At 38.6% G+C, this 12,320-nt stretch overlaps 1 protein-coding gene across 8 annotated transcripts in view; it reads right to left on the bottom strand.

Moving 5' to 3' along the window:
* Positions 1-4,096, bottom strand: part of HERC4 (HECT and RLD domain containing E3 ubiquitin protein ligase 4) — a 129,058-nt gene extending 124,962 nt beyond the window's left edge. For 3 of the 8 annotated variants that reach the window (XM_037062669.1, XM_037062667.1, XM_037062668.1), the window contains exons 1-3: positions 3,741-4,096; positions 2,388-2,418; positions 1,617-1,921 (exon numbers count right to left, since the gene is read on the bottom strand). In XM_037062669.1, coding sequence (XP_036918564.1) covers positions 1,617-1,842 — 226 coding nt within the window. In that variant the 5' untranslated portion in view covers positions 1,843-1,921; positions 2,388-2,418; positions 3,741-4,096. The remainder of the gene's footprint in view (positions 1-1,616; positions 1,922-2,387; positions 2,419-3,740) is intronic. The other 5 variants (XM_037062660.1, XM_037062665.1, XM_037062663.1 and 2 more) reach the window with 4 other exon arrangements.
* Between the last annotated feature and the right edge of the window lie 8,224 nt (positions 4,097-12,320).

Below are 12,320 nucleotides of genomic sequence, written 5' to 3'. Positions count from 1 at the left end.
TATTTCTTGGGACATGTTAAATATAAGGATAGTAACAGTCCCATAAATCTCGACCGAGGCAGCATTCCAAGCTAAGCAAAAAAGGCAAAGGATTCACCTGCCTCTAGCAATGATTAACATATACTTATTAGTAAATTACTATCCATACCTACCTACAAACATAACCTCCATGCCGAAGATTACGAAAATCTGATAAGAGCCCATAAAATATTCTTAGTGAACTAAAGTACAAGGAAGCTCACATTTACCTTGAGTTCTGCAATAATTAAACCTACTGTGTTAGGCATCATTACCACTCATCAAAAAAAATTGTATTACACACTAAGGCAGAAGAGATTAAGACTCAATGACAAGAAAGGATGTATACAGTATTTATAAGATAGAAGAGTGAAGTCTGACATGGTGGTAAGTGGTGTATAAAAGATGAATAACATACCTTAATTTAACACTTTAATATTTTATACCTATATTAACTTCTCAAAAGTAAACTAATACTAGAAACCTATTAAATAATGACATTGTAAAGAAAAATAGCTGCCACAGAAAATACTTAAGTGCCATAGGTTGAAGTTAAAAGAAACTGCAAATCAATACAGCTGCATTCTTATGTGAATTTACACCTTAATGGTTAATTTATTATAATTAAAGCAAAATTCACATAATAATTATATCTGTAAGTGTGGTAATATCTGATTTTAAAATATGTATAGGCCCTGGCTGGGTAGCTCAGTTGATTAGATCTCTGTCCCAATACAGCAAGGTTGCGGGATGATCCAGTCAATGTACATACAAGAATTAACCGATGAATGCACAGTAAGTAGGGCAATGGGTAGATGTTTCTGTTTCTCTTTCATTCTTTCTCTCTCTTGCTCCCTATTCCTCCTTCTCTTTCTAAAATCAGTAAGTAAAAATTAAAAGATAAAATAAAATATGTATAGCCAGGAAAACAGCATCAAATGTGACCATATTCCCCAAAATTCTCATTACCCCACAAATTATTTTCAGTTTGGCTTATACAGCTACCACAAAATAAGGACATCTCACAGTCACAAAACTTTTAATAGCCAGTGATGCTACGTGAAACTAGATGATTAGGGGAATGAAAGATTCTTCAAACTAAGCCAAATAAAATTATATATTTAAAATGTTACCACAAGGAGAAAAATAGAAGAATTAGGATATATTTTAGAAAAGTAAAATGCTTTCATATTAATTTTTCTAATATATGGAAAATAACATAATAAATTATGCATTTCAAATCTGCCCAAGGTGACTGAACAGTACTTGTTAAAGACCTACATACTATATATTCTATATTCTCTGTACCAAAATCTAAACAATGCAGACTGGTTTTCTCTATTTGTTTTACATCACCATAATTATGTTTTGAAACCAAAGCTTCATACAATAAGAATTTAAAATAGTAGTTAAAACAGGAAATCACAAACTATTTAAAGTACTTAGAGGTATGCAAATGTAAAGAATATATTTAAATCCTGGTTTGCTTTTAAAGCTTGATAAAAAAATATGGGTTTAGGACTACAGAAATTATTTGACATTTCAATATTAAATGATATAATTATTAGAAATACCAAACAAAAAAATTTTCAACTTACCTGGTTTCTTTCTGGATTTTTCATGACCCAGCTGTCCCAGGTCATTACATCCACACGTGTACACCGTCCCGTCATCCAGAACAAATACAGTGTGTCTGAGTCCGCATCCTACGTCTCGGACCTTTTTGTTTATAAAAAAGTCACTTTTCCTGGGCTCTAATACAATTTCTTCATCAATTCCACCCAAACCTAGCTGTCCAAAAGATGCATTTCCCCAGCACAACATGTTTATAATTCTTTAGGTCTTCCAGTTTCAACAAAAAACTCCCTTCTGAAACAGTGGAAAGCTGGAGGTATCCCAATGTCTGAGGAGATAGAAAAAAAGTTAAGATGACTTCCAAGGAAATATGATGTATTGTTCTTTCAAGAGCCAATTTACAATCACCACTATGGACTAAACATCAAATCCATTTTATAATATGCTACATTTAAGTATCAATCAGTTTCAAAAAACAATAAGCTGTATTTTTAAAAATATAAAATATAGAAACATTTAGGGAAATGTATCTGGAAAAGAATGTATAGGGAAAATGTATAGGGAAAAGAATCCCCATGATTCTTTGTAAAATTTAAAACACAGTTTAAGTACCTTGTTGAAATTAATCCTTTTTTCTTTTTGCTTTAAATAATTTCAATAGAAGAAATATGACATCTATTCACTGCTTCAACAGTCAAATAATTACACAGTAAAAATTTTTAACCAGCTACAGAAATATAAAAACCCTGCAATCTCCCTGAAGTCACAGCATAATTAAACCTTCTAATACCTACCTCCACATCAACAGAAAACTGATGTTCTTATCTGTAACAGAAAACCAATAATGGAAACTTTGAATTTCCCACAATTAAAATGACTTCCAATTATTCATGCCAATATTGAGGCCCTAGAAAAAACTTCTCTTGTCAAGCCTTGATCTTAAGACAATCGCCTCCGAAGACCATACATATGTTTTTAAAAAATCAAAATAGTAACCCTCCGACCTCACCACAAGTTTAATTTTAAAACTCAATCAATGTACATAATTATAATATTCACAAAAGAAAGCATGCAGTTAAATATGAAGATTCTCCCCCAAATTCAGTATTTTCTATTACAAGTGGTAACTGTGACTGAAAAATATTTCCCGTGGGCAATCAATATCTATCTATACCTCTGAGACAATTATTTGAAGATGGAAAAAAAACTGCAAGTAACCCAGCACTGCCAATTTTTCAAGAGTAGGGATGGGGGCTGGGCCATCAGTAGTTTGGTGGCGAAATCCGTAGAACTTTCCAGTACAGAGTATTTCTTCGTTTGTAAAGGCACAGATAACAAGAGTCCCCTTCATCTCAATCTACACAGATCTTTAAATACAACGCGTTACTAAATAATACAATTACAGGAAGTCAGCCTTATACCCGCTCCACATTCCTTACACAGAACCTGAGAAGTTTCAAAACCCAACTTTCCTACGTTCGGGCTAACAAGTGCTGAAGCGGTCCCATTCCCTGACCCCATCCAGTCACAGAAGTTTGATTTCAGTCTTTTGGAACATCAGAACTTGATAGCTCCCGAGAGCTTTGCATTGTCTCCGAGTTTTCGTTGTTGTTGGGTTTTTTGTTTGTTTGGTTTTTTTTTTAAGAGGACAGGAAAATACCCCTTCATTTGAGCGCAAGAGGTTTAATCAACCTTTTCTTTAGAAAATTGGAAAGGGCATAAGAAAGGCGTCCGCACGCCGGCAACAGGTTGGGGAATGAGAAGCAGTTCTTACTCTCATTATATTCCCTGAACATCCACTCAGATCAGCTCAGGAGAACCAGAGGAGAGAAAAACTCTTGTACAACACACCCAACCTCGCGGGTCAACCAGTCAACTACAGCAGCCGCCGGTTCTCCGAAGTCCCGGAGACCAGTGACCGAGCTTCGGCACCTCCGCAGCCCCCAGTCCGAAGGAGCCCTTCCCCAGGGAGGTGCGACATTCCAACCCCCAGCCAGGAAGCCCCGACACTGCCTGGTCCCCCACCCCCCACCACGAGGAAGCGCTGAGAAAGCACCCTGCGCCTGGCTGGCCTGTATCCGCCCAGCCTGGCCTGCCCCATCTCTAAAGCCGTCGCACGCCCCCAAGCCACTGGGGCAAGGACTCACCCAGCCCCTCAAGGCAGGAAAGCCCAGGGAGAAGGAGGTGCCTCCCCAGAGAGCGACGCAACGCGGCAGCACAGGTAGGTCTCCAGTGCTCGGACTCCCTCCTTTAACCAGAGGCAGCTAACACTAGGCAGGGCTCCTCTGGCGTTGGTGCCGTGGCTCCCCTCCCTGGCTTCTGTTAAACTTTACCGGGTTCCTCTGAGAAAAGCGGCCGCCACCGCTGTCCAGTCCAGAGACAGCCGTCAGCAACCTTGATGGAGCAGGAGGGGGAAGGACTGGAGCCGACCGGGCGGAGATCTCGAAGGGAGTGTAGAGTTGGGGAGAGACTAGGGAGAAGGGAGAGGGGGAGGTGCCTAGGCGGGGGGAGCGGGAGAGGGGTCGGCCGGAAGTGAGCCACAGAGCAGGCGCACAAGCCCGCCCACTTCCCGGCCGCGCGACTGCGCCGGAATCCCGCCTGGGCTCACCGCCTCGGGCGCCTGCGTAGTGTGCTGCTCTGCGTTCCTTTAAGGGGCGAGAGCGAACTACCTAAATTGGAGTTTACGTAGACCAAGGATGGTGTTTTGTAACAACGCTTCCTGTTAGTGAAGAAAATTTCTTGGTTTTTTGGTTTGTCTTTCTATCATAGGTTCCAGTCTATTATCTTGTTCTGCCTTTTTCCAAGGAGAATTTTAAGTAGCAGGTGAAATATAAATATAGTTATGAGGTGGGTGAAGCCTTTTATTTTATCCCTTTGCTTCAGCTGGAGTTAATCTGAGTGTGACAGGTATATTCATAGCAATGGCATTAAATGTCAACAAGCAGCAGTTAGGCTTCTGATATAGCTATGGCTGCCAACACTTTCTGCTCTCTTCCTGGAAGATAAATTTAACTTTGCAAAATCTTCATTCAGATAAAACTAAGTAGTGCATATGACAACAGTCCGTGCTCTGTAAAAACAAAATTTGGATTTCCTAGGCCAGTCTACTTAAAAATAATCTCATTAAAAAGAGTAAACTTGAAAGAAGTCACTTTGTGGTTATATATGTTAGACTTTGCTAGAACCTGTGACTTCAAAGTAAATGTTGAAACCTTACAAAGAATTCCACAATAGGTCGTATTTCTTTATTTCATTGAAAAGTATATTTCAGATTAGTAATGTGCTAGAATGTGTGTAAGTATGTGTATTAGTTTCCCAGGGCTGCCATTAACAGAAATACCACAAAGTGGATGGCTTAAAATAACAGCAATTGTCTCAGTTATGGGAGCCAGAAATCTGAAATCAAAGTGGCAACAGTACTGGTTCCCTCTTGGGCTCTCAGAGAATTTTTCTTTTTGCATTCTTCTGTCCTAGTTTCTGGTGGTTGTTGACAGTCCTTGGCATTCACTATAATCTCTGCCTCCATCTCCACATGGTGTTCTTTCTTCCCTGTTTGTCTCAACAAGTATGAGCATTATCTAGTGTCCAAATTTCCCTCTTCAAGGGAAACCAGTCATTGGATTAAGGCCCATCCTAATCCATTATGACCTGTTTTTAACTGGACTATTTCTGTAAAGACCCCCATGCCCAAATAACATTCTCAGATAGTGGAGATTAGGACTTCAACATATCTCTTTGGGGGGACTCAATTCAACCAACAACAGCATGTTACAGAAATAAGTGTAAAAATGACAAGATGCTTAAGATAAGAAAGCATAATTTCAGTATCGGGGGTGGTGAGAATACCCACAAAATATACTTTATTCCTATTTTGATAGCATCATTGCCCTTATAGAAATTTTGTTCTCTTGTAATGCTAAGGACTTGATGTTTCAAAACATGAGGTCTGTCCAGAACTTATCCAGCCATGTAATATGAAAAACAGAGACATTTATTAAAGAAAATACAAGATACAAGAAACATTGTACAAAGGACAGTGAAGCCTCAACCCCCTTCAAAGTAGGCTCTTTGGGACCTCACACCGTTCTCCCAATTGCCATCAGCTGCCCAGTTGTATTTTCCTGAATCTCATCTGCAATATGAAATCTCTTCCCTTTCAAAGGTGCTTTTAGTTTTGGAAAAAGCCGGAAGTCACAGGACGCCAAATCTGGGCTTCAGGAGGGCTGAGTCACCAGAGCAATTGGATGTTTCATCAAAGAACTCTACACGAAAAGACATGTGTGAGTGTGTATGTTGTGATGAAGCTGCCAATCACCAGTGGCCCAGAAGCTGAAACCTTCTGAAGTACTTGAATAGTTTCTGTGGAGGAATGTTCAAGCTTAATGTAAAATTTGATGCAGATTCATTGCTCTACTCCCTCAGTCATTTTCAATGTGACAGCCACACAGTACACATGCTCAAAGGGCACCTACCATCTCCCAACGACCCACTGGCTAGTATAGTGAGGATGTGAGTTTGCACATGAGCATTCCAATCCACTCTCCTTGGCTGCCAGGTTACATGGATGTAGTAGCACAAACCATTCCACTATACTAACAATGGTTGGACTTTTTCCAGGTAGACTGCATATATTATTAAAGAGGAAGTTATGGGATTTGAGATATGTACTTGATGGTGCAACAAATCAATACTAAAATTTGAGTGACTTAATAAAGGTGTATTTTTTTACTTTCTTAACAGATCAGGTGAATGTTCCTACTGAGTGAAAGGTGATTTCCAGGAACCTGAGAAGATGAGGGCAGAGGATGCTTTTTAAAACCCTTATCTGGAAAGTGCCACAAATTACTTCTGCACATATAACATTAGCAAGTACTACATATTTCGATGCAAGGGAACAGAGACACAGTCTTTGAGTTCTCAGGTACTACTTTATACTATTGGAAGAGAGAGCCTGAGTTGATGGACAACTGTCTCTGTCATTTGGGTGCATATTTCTCTGGAATTTTTTTTCCGGGGGAGGATGGCGTAGAGAATTTTTATGAGTTCATTTGAGTAAAACTGATGACTTATGCCAAGAGCAAGATCTCAAATGTCTTTCCCTCTGGAATATTTTTAAAGATAGGTCTTACTTGTAGAAAGTGAAATGGACATTTCTAGATGCTCCTTTTAACCTTATAAAACTATGAAATGGTGGAGTAAGATCTTAAAAAATAGCCTGGGATTATCTTTAAAATGAGATGACTATAAGATAAGAGGGGCATTAGGAAATTTGCTGCTTTAAAGCAGCGTGAGATTGATAAGGAGTGTAGCCTCTGGTCCTAGTTTGTCTGGATTCAGAATCTGAGTCCACAGGCCACCTCAGACTTCTCTCGTATTCTCTCAAACACACCCACAGACATTTACTAATGATGTTTTACAGAAAATTTCTTCTCAGTACAATTTCTATAAATGGGGGATGTTAATTCATATCTCACAGGGTTGTTATGGGGATTTAATAAGATAACATATATAGTACCTCAAACCTGGCAAGTGTTTTATAAATGATAGCTGTCATTATTACTAATATCATCTCTTGTGAACTACAAGTAATTAAAGGACATTTGGGGAAGTATTCTATATCACCAATAATGACAATTTTAATTTAGAACAAAATAAAATAATTCTTTACTACTACATTATCACAAAAGGTAACATTCAGACTGTTGAGACACTGTTAAAATAGGTATTCATTCTGACCCACTCTTACGTTTGCTGCTCCCTTCCATCTAGCCATATTGTTCATGCTGAACCTCATCTCACTTCCTTCACTCAATCCTCTTCTCATGACATTTGTCCAGTCTTCCCTGACTATCCTACCCAAAAACTACCCCCTCACTCTCTATAATATTGCATTATGTTTTTTCTTTCATATGTATTTACATTACCTGATATTTTAATGTATAATTAATAAATTTATATTACATATGTACAAAAATAAATAAAAACAGATAATCAAATATATATGTATAATTTCCGGTCTACAGCACGTGCCCAAAAAATTATTTATTGAATTATTAATTAATGGTGCTGGCAGCATTGTAATTTACCAGTCTTTTAATAAATATATTTGGCAATACATTTCAGGAGACAGTAAATTTCACTTAACAGTTCATAATAATAGCAATATTTATTATGATATATTGTACTGAGCTGTCTACATTACTGTATTTTTCATACCAAAGCACACACCTAAGTTTTAGAGGAGGAAAATAGGGGAAAAAATTTTGAAGCAAAAAATGTGGTAAAATATTTAATAACATAAATAACATAATATTTCACCAATGTAAATGTAAACAGAACTCAACAGCAGCATTAACAACCATTATTCCTCCCAAATTTGGGGAAAGAAAAGTATGTCTTATAGTCCGAAAAGTACAGCATATCACTTCTTGGACTCTGTCCTAAGGAAACACAAGATATATTTTAAAAATAATTATCGAACACTTACCATGTGCCACTCTCCCAATTCTAGTAAGAGGGATAGATAAAAACAGAGGCAGGAAAATAAAAGTATGAACAAAGATTTACATTGTAATGTTATTTCTAATAGCAAACATTTAAAAGAACCTTAGTTTCAACAATGGGGAAGTGGGATGAGTGGCAAGGTTAATCCTTTTATTCTTAACTTTGAAAGGACAGAATGGTATTGTCCAAAATAATTTATCACCAGTTGCCACAAATCATGGGTTTCGCCTTGACTAGACAACTGAAAAGTCTCCTCTAATTCTTTTACCCACTCCTGCTATTCTTTTACCCACTCCTGCTATCTTTTATCTGACATAAAAGTCTCCTCTATTCTTTTACCCTCTCCTGCTAACAGTAGAGTCCCCATTTCACCAAGCAGTTGCATGGCCCTCACTTTCTTAGTCCCTCACTTAATCCCTAAGAACTAAAGAGTCCTCTCTTTTCATCCCCTGTCTTATGGGCCCCATTGTCGTTTCTCCTTGGCTTTTGAGCTAGCGTTATGGCTTCAGTCTGAAATGTATGCAAGGCAGATCTTTTATGAGATTCTTCAATATGTCTTTGCTGAGCGCTTACTCTGTGCTGCCCTTCCAATTCTAGAGGGGAAAAAAACTAGGCAGGGAAATAAAAGTATTTCAAATTTTAATAAATACTAAGAGTACAGACAAGGGGTAAAGATAGAGAATGATAAAGAAAGTCCTTGAAATTGAATGGACAGTGAAGGCCTCAAAGAGGAGTTGCTATTAAAACTAAGAATACCACGGAGAGCAGTAGAGTTTGTCACCTACCCCCATCTCCTCATCAGGCCCAAGCCCTTTTCCCTGGGGAGATGGTAACCATACTCTATTCCATAATCCTGATATGAATCTGCTTCCATCCAACCATGAAGATGAATAAAGAAAAGCTGGACTATTACCCAGTGGGCACCACAAACACTGGTTTGGACCATTGCTCTACAAGTGGGCCAGAAGTGTATGAGACCTTAACCTGACCTTTTTTCTAGCAGCAAATAATGACTGGAGTATACTAATCTTCTGTCTCTGTGCTTATGATAGGAGATGGCTTAAATCAATAACTTAGTGTGGCATTCAAAAAAATGAGGACAAAGAGAAGAATCAAGCCCTGTGAAGAGAGGGGTGAGAAAACAGTCTAGGTGGAGGGAGCAAAGCAAAGCCCTTGAGAGAAGAAAGAACTTGGCATTTCCAGGAACTGAAGAAAAAATTAATATAGACAGAGCACAGGGGCACTGATAGGCAGTCAGAGTCCAGATTCAGTAGGGCACAGTAAGGAGTTTTATTGTACATACTATTCAAGGGTTTTACGCCAGGAGTAGGGGCAACGGTTAAATGTGTTTGCTGATGAATTGGATAGGATTGCTGAATTATAGGAGGGTCAAAACAGAAGATGCATTTAGCAGGCTTTTCAACAATCCAAATGAGAAAATAGTGGTGAGAACTAAGGTGATTGTGATAGAGATAAAGTAAAGAAAGGAGATTTAAGTCACACTGTGGGGTTGGGGTTAACAGGGTTGTGGTGGATGGTTTCTCGGGAATCAGAGAACGGCAAGAATGCTGGGTCACTGGTGGTTTACTGACCTGATGTTACCTGATATATGCCACTTAATCTGTCACATAAAGTATAATAATTCAGAATATTTATTATAGAATCCTTCTCAACTTTCATTCTCACAATTATACTAACCTCCTTTCCTGCTCTAAATTTACATTTTAGCTGCAATTTTCTTCTCAGCCTCTCAGTGTGAAACAGTAGTAATGTTCATATAATGAATTACCGAAACATTTTTAAATGCTTTTCTTATAACTCTTCATAACTTCTTTGTGTTTGCTTTTCATCCCCTAATTATTAGAAATTCAACTGGCATTGAAACAGGCATAAGTCTGAAAAATCACATGTAATGTGTCCCTTGACCAGTATGTGGGGATGTGTTCATGTCTTTGAAATCAGTGTGAGTACTCCAGTTACTATGCTTTCTGAACAGATAAAGTGCTCAAGATGGCCTGTTTTGTGTGTGCGTGTCAGTAAAGAATAAAAATTGGTTTTAAAAATGAAACACTCAACTGTATCATAAACTATGCTTTAACATTAATTCTATCCCACAGTAATAATAAGAGGAATATGCTGCAAGTTCTAACTAATAATGAGAGCATTACCAAAACAATACAGTATGAAGTGTGGGATCGATATTTATATGAATCTGTTTTAAGTCTATGCGTCTTTCTTTTATAGGAAAAAATTAAAATAGCAATAAAGAGGAGGAATTTCAGCTATGGAGTTTAATAGTCAGACTTTTGGGTAGCAAATTATTTTGTTGCTACTGATTTTGAAGGGCCTTACAAAGATATCTGAGGTTGGAAAGCTCTAATTTAGCTGTCAGAAATATGAAATCTGGGGGACTTCCAGCCAAGATGGAGGTGTAGATAGACACACTGTGCCTCTTCGCACAACCAAAAGAAGGACAACAAAAAATTTAAAAACAAAAAACAACCAGAACTGACAGAAAATCCAACTGTATGCAAGTCCGACAACCAATGAGTTAAAGAGGAAATATTCATCCAGACTGGTAGGAGGGGCAGAGATGGGCAACCAGGCAGAAAGGACAGGACTCATGGCAAGGTGGTAGCTGGTGGACCAGGCAGTCCCACATTCACATGCAGATAAACTGGAGGAACAACTGAGGAGTGAGATATACCTCACAACCCAGGGCTCCAGTGCAGGGAAATAAAGCCTCAAACCTCTGACTGAAAACACCTGTGGGGGTTGAGTCAGCAGCAGGAGAAACTCCCAGCCTCACAGGAGAGTTTGTTGAAAAGACCCACAAGGTCTTAGAACCTACACAAACCCACCCACCTGGGAATCAGCACCAGAAGGGCCCATTGTGCTCCTGGGAAGCAGGGGAAGTGACTGAAAGCTCACAGAGAGTGAAGCAAGCAGCACTGTTCCCTCTCCAACCCCTCCCTGACATACAGTGTCAAAACAAAGCAACATGGGTTGCCCCGCCCTGGTGAACACATAAGGCTCCACCCCTTACTAGTAATAGGCATGCCCCCCCCAAAAAAATGGCCCAAATGAAAGAACAGATCAAAGCTCCAGAAAAAAAAAATACAACTAAGCCACAAAGAGTTAGCCAACCTATCAGATGCACAGTTCAAAATACTGGTTATCAGAATGCTCAAGGAACTCACTGGGTACTTCAACAGCATAAAAAAGTAGTAGTGAAGGTTGCATTATGTGAATTAAAGAAAAATCTATGGGAGTAAAAGACAGAAAACTGTACTTAAACAATTAAAATAAATAAATTTTAAAAAGAAAAAAATCTACAGGGAACCAAGAGTAAAGGGAAGGAAACCAGGACTCAAATCAGCGGTTTGGAGCAGAAGGAAGAAAAAGAACATTCAACCAGAACAGAATGAAAAACAAGAATTTAAAAAAGTGAGGAGAAGCTTAGGAACCTCCAGGACATCTTTAAATGTTCCAACATCTGCATCATAGGGGTGCCAGCAAGAGAAAAGGAAGACCAAGAAACTAAAAACTTATTTGAACAAATAATGAAGGAAAAATTTCCCAATCTGGTGAAGGAAATAGACTTTCAGGAAGCTCAGAGAGCCCAAAGACTCCCAAAGAAGTTGGAACCAAGGAGGAACATACTAAGGCACATCATAATTACATTACCCAAGATTAAAATGAAGGAGAGAATCTTAAAAGCAAGAAAAAAGGAGACAGTTGCCTACAAAGGAGTGCTCATAAGGCTATCAGCTGATTTCTCCAAAGAAACCTTGCAGGCAAAAAGGAGCTGGCAAGAAGTATTACAAGTCATGAAAGGCAAGAACCTACATCCAAGATTACTCTGTCCAGCAGAGCTTTCATTCAGAATGGAAGGGCAGATAAAGTGCTTCCCAGATAAAGTAAAGTTAAAGGAGTTCATCATCACCCAGCCCTTATTATATGAAATGTTCAAGGGACTTGTCTACAAAAAAGAAGATAAAAAATATGAACTGTAAAATGACAGCAAACTCACAGCTATTAACAACTGAACCTAAAAAAAAAAAAAACCAAGCCAACTGAAACAGGAACAGAATCACAGAAATGGAGAACACATGGAGGGTTATCAGTGAGGGAGTGGGAGAGGGAGAGAGAGGGAAAATGTACAGAAATAAGTAGCATAAATGGTAGGTAGGAAATAGACAGGGCAAGGTGAAGAATAGTAT

The sequence above is a fragment of the Sturnira hondurensis genome, unplaced genomic scaffold (assembly GCF_014824575.4).
Source record: "Sturnira hondurensis isolate 20B ecotype Veracruz unplaced genomic scaffold, ASM1482457v3 Scaffold0014302, whole genome shotgun sequence".
Classification (NCBI taxonomy): Eukaryota; Metazoa; Chordata; class Mammalia; order Chiroptera; family Phyllostomidae; genus Sturnira; species Sturnira hondurensis.
This window is presented reverse-complemented; position numbering and strand designations above follow the sequence as displayed.